Below are 17,628 nucleotides of genomic sequence, written 5' to 3' on the forward strand. Positions count from 1 at the left end.
CTTTAGCCCAAGTAGAGAACCCTACTTGGGGTACATGGGTCCATGCTGTCTGAGGTGAGGGTCTCAGGAGTCTGGGTTTGATCACGTGATGGCATGGGCAGGATGGATGCAGGTCACCAGGGAGGAGACTGAGTGAACCCGAGGAGATGCTTGTGGCTCTCCCGGGCACTTTCTGAATTACTGGGCAGGCCTGTGTGACTCAGCCCTCAGTAGCCAACTGTGGTCACACATTGCAAGCTCTATTCTGGCCCCTGCTCTAGTCAGAAAGGCAGGCAGACTATGGACAGTGTCACTGTCCTGTCAAGGTGAAGCAAAGTAAGGAAAAGACGACGAGCCACAGACCTGGGTGCGGTCTTCACAGGGTTGGCTCACCCTGAAAATTCCCTAGACTGTTGTCTCTGTAGTGATGGAATGATAACCGGACAGGGATGGGACTGGATGAGGACACCTCACAGAGACCGTGACTTCCCCACAGGCCCCATCCTTTCCAGAGACTGCACTATGGCAGACGGAATGCTGACCTTCCCCTCCCTATCCCTGCAAGACAGAAACCACTGTGCTAAAAGGAACTAGCATAAACTAGGAAATGGCTCCTGTCTCTCGGGAGCCATCAGCAATGAGTATGAGCGTCAGTAGAAAGAAGGTTTGCTTTGCCAGAAAAAATAAGATAAAATGACATTTATTACCAGGAAATCACAGGGGAAACAATGGCTGGGCAGATGGGGCATCTTATGGAGTATTTCATGATGCACAAAGACCATGGTGGCCTGAGGCACCTGCTCCTAGACCTATGCTGGTAAGGTCTGTTTGGGGTGACTGCTCCTTGTCTTCAGTTCCGCTGTATGTGACTGGATGGTTGTTATCTTTGGAACTGGTGAGGGGGCCACAGCCCATTCCTTTCTTTGTACTTTGATGTGGGTCACAGGCTCTATGGACAATACCTGATCGTGGTTTGTCTCCAACATCTCTGTGCATAAATACATGGCTGTGTCCCTTGGGGCTGGTATGTGGACAGAAGTCCATTCCACTCTTCGTTCTAATTTGATCTGAGTCACAGGTTCTCGGGGCACCAACACCTAACTGCTGCTTGTCTCCAGTTTCCCAGTGCCTACATGGATGGTTGTTTCCCTTGGGAGAGGGGAGTTGCTCACAGCCCATTCCTCTCTTCACGCTGTTCTGATGTGGAACATAGCTTTCCTGGGTAGCAATACCTGACTGATGTTTGTCCCCGATCACCTTGTTCCTGAATGTGTGGCTCTGAGCCATGGGGCTGGTGTGGGGACCAGAGCTCATTTTCTCTGGTCTGCTGTTCTTTGGTTCATAGACGCCCTCAGGAAAATGAAAAAAAGAGTCTCTCAGCTGGGGTATCAGTGGTTCCGCTTTACACCATTGTGCCTCTGATGGGTGCCCTACCTTAAGGCCCAGCCAGTTCACCAGGAGCTGTACGACAATATTCATGAGAGATTGCACTTCAGTTGCCATGCTGTAGATGAGCTTTTCCTGGGTCATCATAGATGATGGCGGGGAGTTTTCTTTCTTCACAGAATCCTCCTGCCCCTTGCCTTTTGTGCTGAGGCTTATGTATTGCATAATATTTTTTATGATCTTTATCAGATAACTTTCTTGAGGGGTCTGTTCTATTCCTGGCATATCAAGAGAGGGCTCAGTCTTGGTCGTGGCTGTATCCTTGAACCAGGTGGAGCTCAGAGTAGAGGGGGTCCCTCTCCCTGGCTGTTCTTCCTGGCTTAAGGCTCTGGATCTCATAAATTCCTTCCTCTCTTTGATGGGATGAAACACTTTGTGATTCTTTGCTTGAATTTTATCCTTGGGAACTCTGAAGTCCTGGGTCTTCTGGCTGTGATCCCTCCTCATGAAGACATCACCCAGGCTCTGGGAAGTCTTGGGTTTTTTGGTTCTATTCTGGAAGCTGGGAAACAGGTGCTCTGAAGGCAAGCTCACTGAACTTGAGCTGTCTGGACAATGGCCCACAGACCAGAACTGTGGTTGCTTGCTTGATCTGAAATCAGTCTCAGTATACACTTGTGTATTTAGAGCTGAGTCTCCTGAGTGCCTTAGAGTGGGTGTTTGGAAATGGCCTGGACTTCTCTTGGCCTCTATAGACTCAAAGTCCCTGAGATGGATATTGATGACTTGGCTACTGGGAATCTCCGTGGATCCCAGACTCACTTTCCATGCAAGAGGGGTCCCTTCTTTCTCCTTCGACCTATTGATTTGTTTGACCACTGAAGGTGGGATCCTTTCTTGAGGGCCCAGCTTTGTCCCACTCCAGCAGGGATGTCCTGAGGCCATGTTCTCAAACTTCATCCGTGCTGCAGGTTTGTAAATTCTTGGACTGGTCCTTGGTTGCAGGCTGCTTCTTCCAATCCCTCGGACAGTCCTGCTCTGCTGGGTTCTTGCCTGGAAGCAGAAAGCCCGGGTCTTAGTGCTCAGGTAGCTCTTCCGTGTATGTGGAAGGGCCTTGGACGGCCCATGGCTGGCAGCTGGTGGAGTGGCTCTCTGTATCACCTGAACCTGTGAAGGTGAGTGTGCAAGCAGAGAACTCCGCAGCCTGGCAGTTGACACAGTTTCTACCCTTGTCCCTCCTGGATCTCGGTGATGTAATTTTTCTAAGATCATGGCAGCCTTGGAATAGTATTCAGCCTTAGAAACAGAGGTGGGTGAGGAGGGATACACAGGCTGGGGAAGGGATGAGGCTGGAATCCCTGGCGCGGTGAGATCCCCTGACTCAAGAGTCTGTAGATATGGTCTCCTTCTACGTTTCATAGGAAGCTGCATGATGTTTGATTCCAGCTTCATCTGAGTCTTTGGGTCGAGGAAGGAAAGGTCCTGGGCGGTGTTCACATAGGACTGCTGATCTGTCCTCAGTGCAGGCTTTCTGGGTTTCAGGCCTTTCCCAGGCCTCCTGCTTGATGTGCAAGGAAAGTCATTGGCCCTTAAACCGGGGCCCTTCTTGATGGGGTCGTGCATGTCACATGCTTCTGGCTTCTTTAAGGGCATCGCCGAGGACACAGACCCCATCATTTGGCTCAGCTTGCAGCTTTTGGAGTCGAGGATGGAGGGCTGGGTGGGCTGAGGGAGTCCAGGCTTGTTCTTGGGCTGGCAAGGACTGTTGGCTGGGAAATGTCCCCACAGCTGTGTCAGTTCCGGGGATGAGAGGACCATGAAGGGGGAGCCTCGTATTTCTCTCACCTTAGTCACCTTGTCTTCACTCTGTGTCTCCTCATGGTGCTGGAGGAACTGACAATGCTCAGGAAGGATGGAGGCTGACCTGACAGGTTCAGCGGGCAGGGTACCATTGGGCAAGTTGTGAGTGGGCCAGCTAATACCTGCTTGCTGTTTTGGGGCACTAGAGTCTAAAGTGTCTTTCCACTCCAGATCCTGGTTTTCAATTGGTAGGGATACCGGTATCTTTGTCTCACTGGTAGAATAATCTTTTACACAGACCCTACTTCTAGATGAAGAAAGTGCTCGATTTGATGTAGAGCTTGGGAGGCTGCCCAGTGTCTGGGCTTCTTTCACACCTGTCAAGCTTGGTGTCACGGCTTGGTGGGGCAAGGGCTGGGTCTGGGAAATCTGTGGAGGTCCTTGAGTCATGGGAAGAGCTGGGAAAGGACCACATGTATCGCTGAACCTCACGGTTTTAGGTCCTGCAGAGGAAGATTCCTTGGAGACCCAGGCAGAAGCCACCACTGACTCAGAGAGCATGGAGGACATGCTCCAGAAAACCTGACTACATTTTCTCTGTATAAGATCCTCCAAGACCTTGAGGTAGGACAGCAGCTGAGAGAGGGGAAGCTGATCCAGTTTCTCATTAGAGTTCCAAATGGGGAGTGATGTGGAGTCCAATAAAAGTTGCTTGATGGGGCTGCAGAAGTTAGGAGGCAAAACCATCAGTCCCGAGCAGATGGTCAAGCTGCCCATCAGTCTGTATCAATATGACACCTGCATCCCATAGTTGCTCCACAGCCTCCACCTCCCATATCCTTTATTGTCTCATCCAACAGGATGAGCTATAGAGCCCAACTCCACCCTGTACCATATCTCCAGTACAAAGATCCCCAGACCCTGAGCTTGTATCCTGGTTGGTTTAAATTAATTCACAAAAGGTAGATTTCTTACATTTCCACATGTCGTGATGCATTCTGGGTCTCTTCCACATTCTTTCTGCCATCTCTGCCACCTGGAAGTGGTGATACAGGATGAAGGAGAGGACTGAGATCTCACAGGAGAGTGCGGCACCCCTCTTAGAGACCTCCCATGTTAGGACTCTACTGCCCAACCTCCAGAGTTCAAGCACAGAGAACACTGAGAATGAGCAAGTGGCGCGGAGGGACCACATCTCTTCATTTACACTTTCCTTGCTCCTCCTCAGCCCCTGCCGTTCCCCATATGACACTGTGAGGACACAGGATCAGTCATCTGAAAGAGGAGTGGGCCTGAGGGACTTGCAGCTACCTGCTCTCAGGTGGACCCGAGAGTCCCCGCTACAGGGACACAGCATCACAGCTGCCTTGAACAACACCCCTCACCCTTAGCCCATGGGCAGCACCCACTCCAGGCCAAGCTTCCTTCTTTCACAGAACCTGGGGAGTTTCCCTGATTCTGGTTTCCTTCCCAGCAGCCTCCTCTTCTCAGTGCTCTGCATCCTGTATCTCAGAAGCATGACTCCCATCATGGCTCTCATCAGTGAGGACAGGGCAGAAGGAATTGCCTCTCCAGAGGGAAACAGAAGCCTACCTTTTGCAGAAACAATTCTCTTCCTGGTCCTGCTCTGCCCCCTCCTCACCACCTGACAGTGAGAAAGGACAGAAATGAGCCGGGCCCATTCTTCCTCTCTCTGGTGGACAAGCTGCCTGCCCCCTGTGCTGGTGGAGAACACGAAATCCACATTTCCCAGAGAGCTTCATCCATCCTTGACTCAGTTGTCCTATGCATAAACACATTTCCCCTTGGCGTTGTTGGAAACACAAGAAGGGGCTGTCTATGCCACCCTTACATGGATGTCCTCAGTCAGTGTTCCTCAGATAGGATCCTCCCCAAGGCTGAGCTCTGCTGCTGCCTCTGGGCTGTTGGGTAAGTTCTGCTTCAGGCACACACCTCAAGCCTCCCCCCGCCCCCATGCCCTACTTTCCAGTCCCTGCAGATGAGGTGCTGCTGTTTCTGGAGAGTTCCTCTCAGCTGTCTCTCTGCTTGACTAGGAAAAGGGGAAGTAACAGTAGTGAGCAACAGACTGAACACTCCATTGTGTTTCAACCATGGCTTTCCTCACCTTTGGGGGGTTCTTTCTGCTCCCAGGTGGTGGTGACGCTGGGTACTTCTTCAGGAAGGGAATCAGTAGCAAGAAGAGCCCTGCTCCACACATAACACCAAAGCTCATTTCCATGACAATGGAGCTGAGGCTCATCCAGTAGTCACTAATGCTGCTCAGCTGAAAGAGAGAATTCTCCATCTTCTAATTTGCCCTGCAGTCCTCAAGCCACTGAGTCCTGGGAGTCCAGCAGGAGGCTTGTCAGGCCATCTCATCACACAGCTGTGGCCTCCTCATCACAAAGGGCTTCTGGCAGGAGGGAGGGAGCCACAGCCCCTCTCCAGCCTCAAGCCCAGCACACCCTCCTGCCTCCTGGTTTCCCTGTTCCCTCCTTCCAAGTCCTCCTGCTGAAACAGTCTGAGACAGACCTTCCTCCATGTTTGGTTGCTTGCCCCTGAGCCCTAGAATTTCTCTGTCTCCTGGAAGATGCCTGCTTGAATCCATCGGGTTCACAGTTTTTGAGAGATTGGGCTTCTCTGTGGAGATTGTGTCTTAAGGGATTGTTGCTCTCAGGGTGTCTTCTCTGCATATCCATGTCTGTTCATTATGAGGTCATTCCTTGCCTCAAGTTCAACATGGAACTTCCTTTTGTCTCACACTTATTTAGCATTGCCAATTTGCAATAAAACTGAAAAGAATACAATTTTAATTTACTAATAGAATTTAAATTACTAATACATTAATAGAATGTCACTACTAACAGAAATTCAGTGCTCTATCATAAGAATGCATGTGGATAATTCATTAAGGTCTTTTTTGTGCCTAGTTGTCTTGCAATTGGGAGTATTGCTGCAGTCAGCATGGATGTGTGGGCATCTCTTTGGCCGGATGTGGACAGCATCCTGGGCCTATGGCAGTTCTGTTTTTAGGAACCTCTATGCTGATTTCCATCATGCTGTTCCATTTACACGCCCAATAGCAGTTGCTGAGGGTCCATTCCCCACACCCTTGACAGAATTTCTCACTTGTTGTCTGACCTCAGACATTGTGGTTTAGATGAGATGGAATCTCAAAGTGGCCTTAACTTGAACTTACTTGAAGGACAAGGATGTTGAAAACTTTGTAAAATATTTATTGACCTTTGTGTGTTTACTTTAGAGAACTGTTCAGTTCGTTAGTCCATTTATTGACCTTTTTTTGTTTTTAATATTTGAAATTCTTTGTACATTCTAGATGTTAATGCCCCATAGGAAGCATGTCCAGTAATGATCTTGCCATGTTCTGGGCTGTCTGTTCCCTCTAGTAAATAGCATCTTTTGCTGCACAGAAGCTTTTTAATTTCATGTTATCTCATTTGTCAATTTATAGGGTTTCTCTCTGTGCCACTGGTATGCTAGTCAGACATGTCTTATCTGTGCCTGTGTGTGAAGTGTTTACCTTTCTCTCCCTCCAACAGCTTCGGCACTGCAGGGTTTAAATTAAGATTTTCTGTATATTTTGAACTGATTTTTTTGAACAGGGTGAGATATGCAGATTTATTTAACAATCTTCTTTAGGTGAATGTGCCAGCACCATTTATTGCATTTATTATTATTTATTTATTTATTCCAATAAATAGCCACTTACTCCAAGGCTCCTTTTCCACTGTGTGTGTATACCCCACTGTATACCTGACTAAAAGACAATGAAGAATAAAGGTCATGGAGTCATTTTTTCCTAATCTTCTCCTTAGAACATGCTGGCATTTGCACAAAAAGTCTCCAGGGCAACACAGATCCCGCCTCTGTAGAAGATGGAACTTTCTGTCAGCTTCTCCTTGGCTCTTCCTCTTGCATGCACTTTACCACATCCTGCAGACTCTTTGCCCTGAGAACCTGCAGTGGTAAGCCTTGCGGTGGTGGTGGAAAGGGACTTTCCAGTTCCTTTATTGGGGCACCTAGCACATCAGTTCCTGAAGTTCTAGAAGAAGGGATGAAATGCCAGTCAGCATCAGTCAGCGTGGGACAAGCTGTGGAGGATGATGAACCTTGTCCCAGGGGACAAATGAAGACCAGTACCGCTCTGTTCTCTCCTCAATAAGATCTTGGGGTTTGCAGCAGGGACATTGTGGAAGAAAGCTGTGGTGGGGACTGACAATTGAACATATCCCCATCAGTCGGCCCTGTTTGCATTTTCACAATGCAGGTCACCCCATGCATCTCTGTCCTCACAGATGCTCCAGAAAGCCTGCCTGAGCAGATTAAGAAAGCCTCAGTAGAGCCTTGAGAAGTGAACACACCTTTGTGCCTGGCCATTGGGCTGGACCTCTTGAGGAGGGCTGTGACCACAGCCCACTGTTCCAGGTCACTGCTAACTTGGAGACTGTTTGGATACTGCCATCTGGTGGTGGTGGTGGGGCAGCCTCCAGACGGCACAGCGCTTTGAACAGAAACCAATGGTGTCAGCATAAGCTAAACTTTTCTGAGGGGGATTTTAGGAAAGGAAGCACTCAGACACCCTCTGGATGGCTTCCTTCTTTATTCTTCCTCTTTTCTCATGCTCTTTCTATGTTCTTTCTCTGTTTTTTTTCTTTCTGTTGTATACTTTTTTTTCTATAGCTTTATATCCCAACAAAGTTTTTCAGACAATATAAAAATTACAATGCCGTTACATCCTCTTTTTCAAGTGAATGATTATAATGAATACAGGTAAAAACCTGTTTTCCATCTTCCTAACATGATTAAACATTTTACATTATAGATGAAAAACAAATTAGCCCCCAAATTCACATACATTCATACCCAAGCAACCTGTGGGCAAGCAAGCTATTCTTGTCAGGTCTTCTATTGGCAGGCTGCATTTTGCTGTTACAAAGAAAGGGCCACTTACTTTAGTACTTATATTGAAAGGTAATCTTATAAGGAGTCTTAATGGAACCACAAACTTAAACTTTTATATATGAAAAAGAATCAGTCAGCTCTTGTTATGGGAGACCACTAGTCAGTTCCCAGCTGCTCAGCCTCCTGAAATAATCACACAGAAACAAGAGTACTGAGTTCAGGAAGGCCAGAGACTCTGCGCATTGTGACACGAGCTAGCTGATCCATCCCTGGTGGACAAGATCACCTGAGCCCTCCCTGGGTTGCCCACTACCTGGGACCTGAGGCATTCTGCACACTACAGCAGTGCTCTCTGTTCCCGTCAGCTCCAGGATGAGGCATTTTCATAGAGAGAATAAATGAGCCCAACAGCATCCACAACAAGAGGTCCAATAGCTGTTGGTGAGGCTTTCGTGTTATGAATCCACCTGCCACCAAAACAGAGCAGGGTCGGCTATAGCAGATGGAGGCAGAATCCACACAACTCAGTGTAGGACCGCCAGTGATGTATCCAGGCTTGGGCGGTGCCCCTCCTCTGTGCAGACAGAAGCTGCACTCTGCCAGACTCTGTTCTCATGGTGGGTGGAGCTTCAGCTACCTTTCAGCTCCTTTCCTCATGACTCCTGAGTCTTAGCTCCACCTACTGGAGCAGTGGAGAGTATCCTTGACTTGGGAGTAGACTGAACCTCACTACCGCCTAGGAAAATAAAAAAAACTTGAGAACTACTCATGATGAGGGAGGATAAATGAGGTTCTCTTCACTTCTACTGACATTGTTCACTTTCCAAGTCAGGAGGCAGTAGAAAAACTTTCAGAAAACGGGGCCTCATTCCTGGGGACTGATGAGGCGGTGCCTACAGGGTCTACCCAGAGTTCTCAGAATGTCTGTGTGGTGAACTGGAGGTGTCTGGGAGAAACTGGGGCTCACTGGACAAAGGCTGAATTTATTAAACACACAGGACTATTTATCCACATTACAAGTGAGCAAAAGGAAAAGACATGGAGACTGTCCTGTAAATATAGAAAATCAAAATCCAGGAACACCAAATGTAAGCTGTTTGTTCAGGGAAAAGGGAAGGAGTGGATCCCCGGCCCTTTTTGTGTCTGTCAGGGACAGAAAAAAAATATAAAGGAAAATGAAGCCGTAAAAGTCAGGCCCTGCCCTTCCTCCCCTGAGGTGGTTTCATCTCCCCTGTTCCTGAATGAAGAGAGATATGTGTTGAAGGATGTGAGCTGCAGAACCCTGACAGGGAGGCAATCAAAACTGGGGATACCATCCAGGTTCTACACTTGGAATAAAGCTGTGCCCATGGATGATGCTCAGAGAGAGGGATGAGGGGAGGAGTAGAGTCATGCTGCCAGGATTTGGAGGGGGACCTCTAGGTCCTTCTGTGGACAGACTGTTTCAGTTCCCTTATATCTATTCCTCTTTCAAATGATTCATTTTTTTCCTTGCCCATACAGTGGCTTTGGAAGCCACGGAGTTAGCTGGAGGAAGCACCCTATAAAAGATGGGGTCCTCTGAACCTTTGCAATCACTGTCACTGGTCTATATCCTGGGACACTGTTGCTAGGGCTCCTAGCCGGTGCTTTCCTGAGCTCCTCTGAAGAACTCTATCCAATCAGTATGTGGGCTCATCCTCTGTCCAGCCTCTGATTCCAGCCTGCAGAGATGGCCAACAGTAGAAGAGACACAGAACCAGCATTTAACTGTGCAAACAGAGGAACCTGACACACATCTGCATAATCCTTACCAGGATCTGTGATGCAACCCAAGATCTGGGCCTTATCTTTTTTTTTTTTTTTTTTTTTGTTTGTTTTTTTTGAGACAGGGTTTCTCTGTGGTTTTGGAGCCTGTCCTGGAACTAGCTCTTGTAGACCAGGCTGGTCTCGAACTCACAGAGATCCGCCTGCCTCTGCCTCCCGAGTGCTGGGATTAAAGGTGTGCGCCACCACCGCCTGGCTGGGCCTTATCTTGAAGGGAAAGTCGCGGACTATGGAGCATGAGACAGGAAGGGTGGTCTGAGGTCAGGGCAGTCATGGACCAAAGGACAAGAGGTGCCAATCTACTCTGCCCACCAGCCTCTTGATCCCAGCTGCCCCTGACTGGGGACTGCACCTCTGTGTCCCCTGCAGCCACCACAAGAGCTTATCATCAGGCCACAGGTGAGTCCACAAGCCTGGAGAGATCAGCTCCATCCCAGACTTCTGAGAGCAAGCAGAGCCTTCAAACAGGGAATACTATTTCCTAAGAGCAGAGCTGACTACTCTGCTGTTCTTGCCCGTTTAATTCCAGAGGGACGAGTCACTAATTGATGGGAAAGCTAGACCGAGGAATTCTGGGACTCCTAGTCTGGCGACCTTCATGCATACACATGGCTCTACCACTACATTTGGGGTAGAGAGGGGACATGATCAGAACATGACCTGGGGTCACACAGCAAGTCATTCTGGGCTTCCAGCCCTGCCTTCCCATGACCAGCAGGAGACCAGGCTATCCTACAGGGCTGGTTCACACAGGGGAGGGACTTGTCCAAAATGTGGCTGCAGCCTGGGCCTCCCTCAGCTTCCAGCCAGGTTTTGAGTTCCAGGACCCACCCACAAGGACATGAGGATGCATCAAATCAGAAGAGCAGCCACAGAGACTCCCATTAGCACGATTTTCCTAACTTAAGTGCATGTGTGTGTCTGCTTGTCTGTATGGGCCCTGCACACCTGCAGTGTCTGCAGAGGCTTCAGATCCCTGCGACTGGAGTTACAGGCAGCTGTGGGACACCTGATGTGAGTACCAGGAACCAAACCCTGGTCCTCAGCGAGTGCTTCTGATGACCCATTGTTCCAGCCCCTCCACATTCATCTTTGGAGACTCTGATAGAGCCCACCCAAGGTTCTCCTTAGTCATGGCCTCCAGACCTTCACATTCCCCACATAGAGACCTCTGAAGTTGCTCTAGACCCTCCCAAGGACATTTAGTGACACCCACACAGAGGATCCTAAAGTTTCCCCTCAGCCCCCCTCTTTCACAGACCTCTGGAGTTCCCTGCAATCTTCATAGACCTCCGCACAGAGTCCCCAGCGCTCCCATGGGGCTCTTCATAGACTCCCTCACAGACAGGCTCACCACACCCTCTAGAGTGGCCACAGATCTCCACAGAAGTGCTGAGAATTGTACAGTGCTCACATTGAGAACCCAGAGAGACTTCTGACCAACACAGAAACACCATGCAATAATACCTACAGCACATTGTTGTAATAGGAGCGGCGGGGCTGAGTCTCCAGCACCCGGCCGCCCACATGGCTAGCTTATGCCCCGAAATAATTACACGGAAACTGTATTCTTTTAATCACTGCCTGGCCCGTTAGTTCCGGCCTCTTATTGGCTAGCTCTTACATATTGATCTAACCCATTTCTAATATTCTGTGTAGTACCACGAGCTGGCTTACCAGGAAAGATCTTAACCTGCATCTGTCTGGAGTGGGAGAATCATGGCGACTCCTGACTCAGCTTCTTTCTCCCAGCATTCTCTCTGTTTACTCCGCCTACCTAAGGGCTGGCCTATAAATGGGCCAAGGCAGTTTCTTTATTAAATGAAAGTAACTTCTCCATCAGCACATAGCAACAGTGCATGAGTTTCATGCAATAACAGCTGCAGCACACAGCAGTAGTGCATGAGCTTCATGCAATAACACCTGCAGCACGCAGCAACAGTGCATGAGCTTCATGCAATAACACCTACAGCACACAGCAGTAGTGCAGGAGCTTCATGTAATAATAACACCTGTAGATGCAGCAATAGTGCATAAGATTCATGCAATAATAACACCTGCAGCAATTGCTGCAATAGCGCATGAGCTTCAGAGTCCAGAGATCTCACAGAAACCCTCCCAGACATGCTCATGTCACCTGGCCAGCCACACTACCCTGGAATATGCTAACATGTCGTCTAGGAAAGGTTGCCAACAGGGCCTCTTGATTCTGACTTCACTTGGCTCTAGCGATTTGCCCTCCTCTGCGGTGATGACACGGAAGCACTTGCTCCTTCACTCAGGACCTGGACTCCCTCCCCTCTACATACCCGCTCATTGTCACCTGAATGGTCTTTACCATTCCTCAGCAATAGTCACATGACCCCAAGATGCCTCTCAGTTTCTGGATCCTTCTGAAGCTTTGGAGTAAGCACCCCACACACTTCCCTTATATTCCTGAGGTGAGCTGTTGAACATTTTACACACCATTTTCAGTGTCATGGAGAGCTCAGAGAGAAGCATGCTCATGCTATGGGCACTGTGATCCCTGGAGGGAGGTAAACTTTAGTGTTTGGAAACTTCCCTTGCTTCAGCTACTAAATGGGGCAGGGCTGAGTGTTAACATTGAATGCGGGAAATGGACTGCAAAACTGGGAACTCTGGGAGGCGTCTGGATCGCTTTTTTCTCATCGCTTTTATTTTTTATGAATTGTCACTAATGTGATTTTCACGTGCTAAATGAACCATGCACAATAAAGGTTTTTTTCCAAAAAAAATCAATGTCATTTTTCCACAAAAGTTAGCATTTATATATTTAGAGAGTCACCGTACACACAATAAAATAATCCGGATAATCGCACAAGACTTTTTTTTTTTTCAGGTCACTTCCTGGCACACGGCATGCTGAGAGCCTCGACAGAGTCCTCTGATGGTAAAAGTCTTGTTTACAGCCCCAAAGTTGTTCCAAATGACCCTGAAAACATGGGTTTCACGGGGTTCAGTCCCTCCAAACCACTTTCTCCAACCAGCCTGTGCACATCTGCGTGTTGGGTGGGGTCCGGGCTCCCCTGACTTACCTGCTGACGTCCAAGTAAGGGACAGTCAGCCGCCATGTCCAGGATCTGTACGCAGTGACAGCGCCACTCCCGCTCCCACAGTCACTGAAGGGCACCGAGGCACGGAAAGGAAGATGTCTTCGCTGTCGAAATGTGAATCCTGAAGCCTCAGCCTGGCTGGCAGCAGCTGTACGCTGCTCCACTCCATTTCCTGTATTGGTGCAGCTCGCTCCTCCTCCAGACAGGTCCCTGGGCCTCCCACCATCTTTCCTGTAGCCCACAAGGGGCGGTGTAGAGCCTGAGTTCCCAGGGCCCCTTCAGCTTTCCCATCCCTTTCTGGGTATTGCTTTTCATGGCTGGGTCCTACAGTGAGGGTGAGTGGTGGGTGAGTCAGGAAACACTGATTATGGGAACGCTAGAGAAACCGAAGGGATCCCAGAATAGAACTTGGTATGAAAGCCACACAGAGGAAAACTTGGTATAACCCTAAAGGAACCGGCAGGCGTTCTTTCTAGAAAAGAAGTACTACCAATGCACTGAGGCACTGGAAGAACCTTTATAGAGCAGGGTAACAACCAAAAGCAGAGGGAACACAGACAGCAGAGAAACCACCCTCCAGGAGACAGGCCTGGAGCATCAGCGTGTTGAGTTAGGATCTCAAAAGAGCAATGAAGGGGAGAGGAGAAAGGAGAAAGAAAAGATTTTATGAACTATGACAATACATACATACAGCAATGGAAGTGTCAGTTTTCAGGCTTAGGGAAGGTGCTAAGGGTGGTTTGAATAAGAACGGCTCCCATAGGCTCATGAACCTCAGTGCTTAGTCACCAGGAGAGGAACTTTTGGAAAGGATTGAGGATTCTGGAGTGACAGCCCTGGGGCAAATTCTTAACTCTGTTCTCAAGCAGATTTTTTTAACTGTTCATTTCCTATTTTAGTGAAAATTGCACCATGCATTTTTTTTTTCCAAGTAGCACACATGGAAGAAGCTTTAAGACTGCTCAAAGGGCTCACAGCAGAAAGCTCAGGGCTGTTCATGCAGCTCAGGGGGCTGCGTTCTTTCTGCGTGGCTTTCTATTAGCCACCAGCCGCTGGGATGCAGACATACAGAAACACCTAGAAGAGAACAGGGGGTTGGGAAGGACTCTGCTGGGGAGGTATGGAGGGAACCTGGAGGGAGGAAATAGAAGTGGACATAATCCTATTTCACTGTATATATGTATGAATTCAAGAATAAGGGAAATTAATTAATAAAAACAGATACATCACAGTGGTGCACACGTGGAATCCAAGCACTTGGTAGGTTGAGACCTTAGAACTGCAGCTCTCATGTATCCAGGATACATACTGAGACGGTTTCAAACCAGAAACCCTAAGCAGCTCCCCAACTGCTGCAAAGACCAGATACATATATTCATTTGCTTTTCTGTTGCTGCCACAAAACACTGACCAAAAGCAGCCTAGGGAAGGGAAGGGTTTGTTTCATCTTTCATATCATAGTCCATCAAGGGAGGAGCTTTCTTGATAATTTGGGGTGGGGTTGCTGGTGGGCGGGACAACGCGCTGGGAAAGGGGTGAGGCTGGATGCCAGAGGCGGGGCTCGTGTGAAGGGGTGGGCCTTCTACTTTTCAGAGTCCCCATCTTGCTGTGTCGAGACTGACCTGGACCTCACTATAGCACTCAGGCTAATCTTGAACTCTTGATCCTCCTGCCTCTACCTCCAGAGTCGTGGTGTGGCAGGTTTTCCCACAATGTACCAGGAAAATGTACCAACACTTTGTTGAGTTTTGGAGCTGTGTTCGTGACAGATGTGGGTTTGTTGTTTCTATTCTTTGCCTGGTTTGGGTATTTGGGTACTGCCGCTTTAAAAGAAGGGGTTAGTTAGGACAGCTGCACAGCCTCTTACCCTGAAGTGACTGCAGGGAATTGAGGGCAGGAGGCTGTGCTGGGGTCAGTTTCTGACACCGTCCAAATGAAAATGTGGGGAATTGATAATTTCTTCCCTAAATGTTTTGAGGAGTTTGCCATTGACTCTAGTCAGCACTTAAGGCCAGGCAGGTAGCACACACTTATCATCTCCAAACTCAGGAGTTTTAGACCAGCCTGTTCTACATGAAGAGTCCAGGCCCGCCAGTGCTATACAGTGAGACCCTGACTCAGAAAAAAATCTTTCTAAAGGTGGAGTCAATAAGTTATCTTAGCAGGTAAAGGTGCTCGGCACCCAGCCTCCCCATCTGAGTTCAATTCCCAGTACCATGTGGTGGAAAGAAAGAGCCGACTCTCACAAGTTATCTTATGACTCCACGGGCACACAACAGTGCACACACTCCCACACATGTACACACACAGTGTGTTTTTAAAAAGTCAAGATGATTGACACCCAAAGAATGACACCGAAGGTTGACCTTTCGCCTTGCATATGCACATATATAGACAATCCTTCATACACACACATACAACATGCACACACATACAGATATGTACATACAGGCACGCACCACACACACACACACACACACAAACACGATGTACACAGGAAACTCTATAAATATGTGATTTACATATTAAAAGGGCAGGGAACTGGAGGATAGAGGAAAGGAAAGCAAGGAGGAATTAGTCATCAGACTGGAATGCACCCAGAACCGACAGTTCCAGAAGACATGATTCTCTATGTAGAAAACAACAGTGAATCTGTCAAACAAAACAGAACATAGAACTAATAAACAGTCTTAAGTTTATAGGAAATAATATTTCTACCAAAACTGTATTTCCATAAACCAACAAATATGAAAAGGAAACTAATCTAATTCTACAATTTCATTTACAAAAGGACGAACTATTTGGAGATGAAGCACTGAGGAGAGGAAGGGAAGCTGTGGTCAGTGGGTGCTAGGTGAGGACAGCCATCCTCCAGAGACATCTGTGAATTCAGTGCAGCCCTTGCTCAGAATCCCAGCAGATTCTTGGGGGAGGGAAATTTGGCACACTAACCCTTAAATTTACATTAAAGTGTAAAGGACGTAGGATGCCTGAGCACATGGAACCAAAAAGGTAAAGGACTTTGCATGTAACCAGAGATTACAAGAGAAGTAGAATCTGATTAAGACATTTTTATGGGATCGCCTAGGAACGTTCCCAGGATCCTGCTTGGACATTCGGGTTAATTTTCCAAACCTGTGGGTTTGATGGTAGAGGACTAGGCAGTCTTCTTTAATAGGGAGTAGGGGAGTGAAGGTGCAGAAGGACCTACTGCAGCTGTGAGAAGGATGCTTCCGGGAAGAGCTGGTGCTCTCTAGTTGGTGAGAACAGCTTTTACAATTGTCCTTCTTTAAGATGACAGACCTGTTTTTCGTTGGTTTGTTTTTGCTTTTGTTTTAGCTATGAGTGGCTACTGTAGTTGCTAATGGAAGTCAAGGTCTTGTCGTGTATCTGAGCTCTAGTGTGTGTAAGTGTAAGAGAATCATTAGTGGGAAATAGTTATCCACATAACATTTTATATGGCCAAGTACAATGTCCCAGAACTGCGGTCCCTTGAATTGGTAAAGAAACATAATTTTAGTTTTGGTTATATTTTCCCACTGGGTGCTCAAGACTATCTAGGTAGGCAAAATTAATTTTAGGTTTTGTACCATTAAGGCCAAATGAAGATACCCAGGTTCTGCTCAAGGTCATGCTGCACAGAACCATAAACACACTCTTGGAAGCCGTGCCTCTCTTCTGTAAGCTGCTGCTCAGCTTCTTATGTTGTGCTGCACAGGATCACAGAACATGCTCTTAAAGCCCTGCTTCTCTTCTGCAAACTGCTACTCATTTGGTGCTCATCGTGGTTGGGCTGCAAAGGACACGGACTTGGAAGCCAGGCTTTGCTTCTGTAGGCTGATGCTCAGGAGGAGTTCATGGTCGTGCTGGACAGGACCACAGGACATGCTCTTGGAAGCCACACATCTCTTCTGCAAGCTGTTGCTCAGGAGCTGTTCTTCATGTTTGGGCTGCACAGAACCACAAAAAACACTCTTGCTAACACTGCTTCTCTTCTGCAGGCTGCTGTTCAGGAGCTGCTCATCGTCATGCTGCAAGGACCACAGGACACGATCATGGAAGACATGCTTCTCCTCTGCAGCTTCTGCTCAGCTTCTCATCATGGTCATCCTCTACAGGACCACTAGACACACTCTTTGAAGTCACACATCTCTTCTGCAAGCTGCTCAGGAGCTCCTTGTGGTTAGGCTGCATAGGATCACAGGACACGGTTTGGCAGCCCTGCTTCTCTTCTGCATGCTGATGGTCAGGAGTTGTTCACAGTCATGCGGCACAGGACCATAGGACATGCTCTTATAAACCCTGTTTCTCTTCTGTAGAATGCTGATCACTTGCTCATCATGGTTGTTCTGGAAAAACCACAGGACACTCTCTTGGAAACAATGGTTCTCTTCTGCAGGCTGCTGTTCAGATTCTCCTTATGGTTTTGCTACTCAGGACCACAGGATACACTCTTAGAAACCCTGTTTCTCTTCTGCAAGCTGCTGCTCAGATTTTCATCATACTTGTGCTGCCCAGGACCACAGGACACATCCTGAGAAGCCCTGCTTGTTTCCTGCAGGCTGCTACTTAGAAGCTACTTACAGTCATTTTGCCAGGACCACAGAACAAGCTCTTGAAATCCCTGCTTCTCTTCTGTAGGATGCGGATCACTTTCTCG

The 17,628-nt window shown here is 48.1% G+C and overlaps 1 protein-coding gene across 2 annotated transcripts; it reads right to left on the reverse strand.

Annotated features, from left to right (window-relative positions):
• Window positions 1–706: 706 nt before the first annotated feature.
• LOC130886083 (spermatogenesis-associated protein 31A6-like) lies at window positions 707–15,628 on the reverse strand. Of its 2 annotated transcripts, XM_057787986.1 has the most exons (4): window positions 12,951–15,628; window positions 4,759–4,810; window positions 4,141–4,201; window positions 707–3,886 (listed from the first exon to the last, which is right to left on the reverse strand). In XM_057787986.1, exons 1-4 carry the CDS (start codon window positions 12,984–12,986, stop codon window positions 742–744), a joined length of 3,294 nt encoding a protein of 1,097 aa, XP_057643969.1. In that variant the 5' UTR covers window positions 12,987–15,628; the 3' UTR covers window positions 707–741. The 2 variants fall into 2 exon arrangements, with proteins under 2 accessions (XP_057643969.1, XP_057643970.1); XM_057787987.1 differs by lacking the exon at window positions 12,951–15,628 and having other exon boundaries at window positions 707–3,668; window positions 4,759–4,870.
• Between the last annotated feature and the right edge of the window lie 2,000 nt (window positions 15,629–17,628).

This window comes from Chionomys nivalis, chromosome 13, assembly GCF_950005125.1.
Source record: "Chionomys nivalis chromosome 13, mChiNiv1.1, whole genome shotgun sequence".
Lineage (NCBI taxonomy): Eukaryota > Metazoa > Chordata > Mammalia > Rodentia > Cricetidae > Chionomys > Chionomys nivalis.

Excerpts from the sequence above, each read along its gene's own strand:
- LOC130886083 (XM_057787986.1), bottom strand. The coding sequence starts at position 12,986 with ATGGCGGCTGACTGTCCCTTACTTGGACGTCAGCAG. Across the intron at positions 4,811-12,950 it reads CCTTACTTGGACGTCAGCAG|GTGGTGAGGAGGGGGCAGAG; the intron begins GTAAGTCAGGGG and ends TCTCACTGTCAG. Across the intron at positions 3,887-4,140 it reads GCATCACGACATGTGGAAAT|CCCCATCAAGCAACTTTTAT; the intron begins GTAAGAAATCTA and ends TAACTTCTGCAG.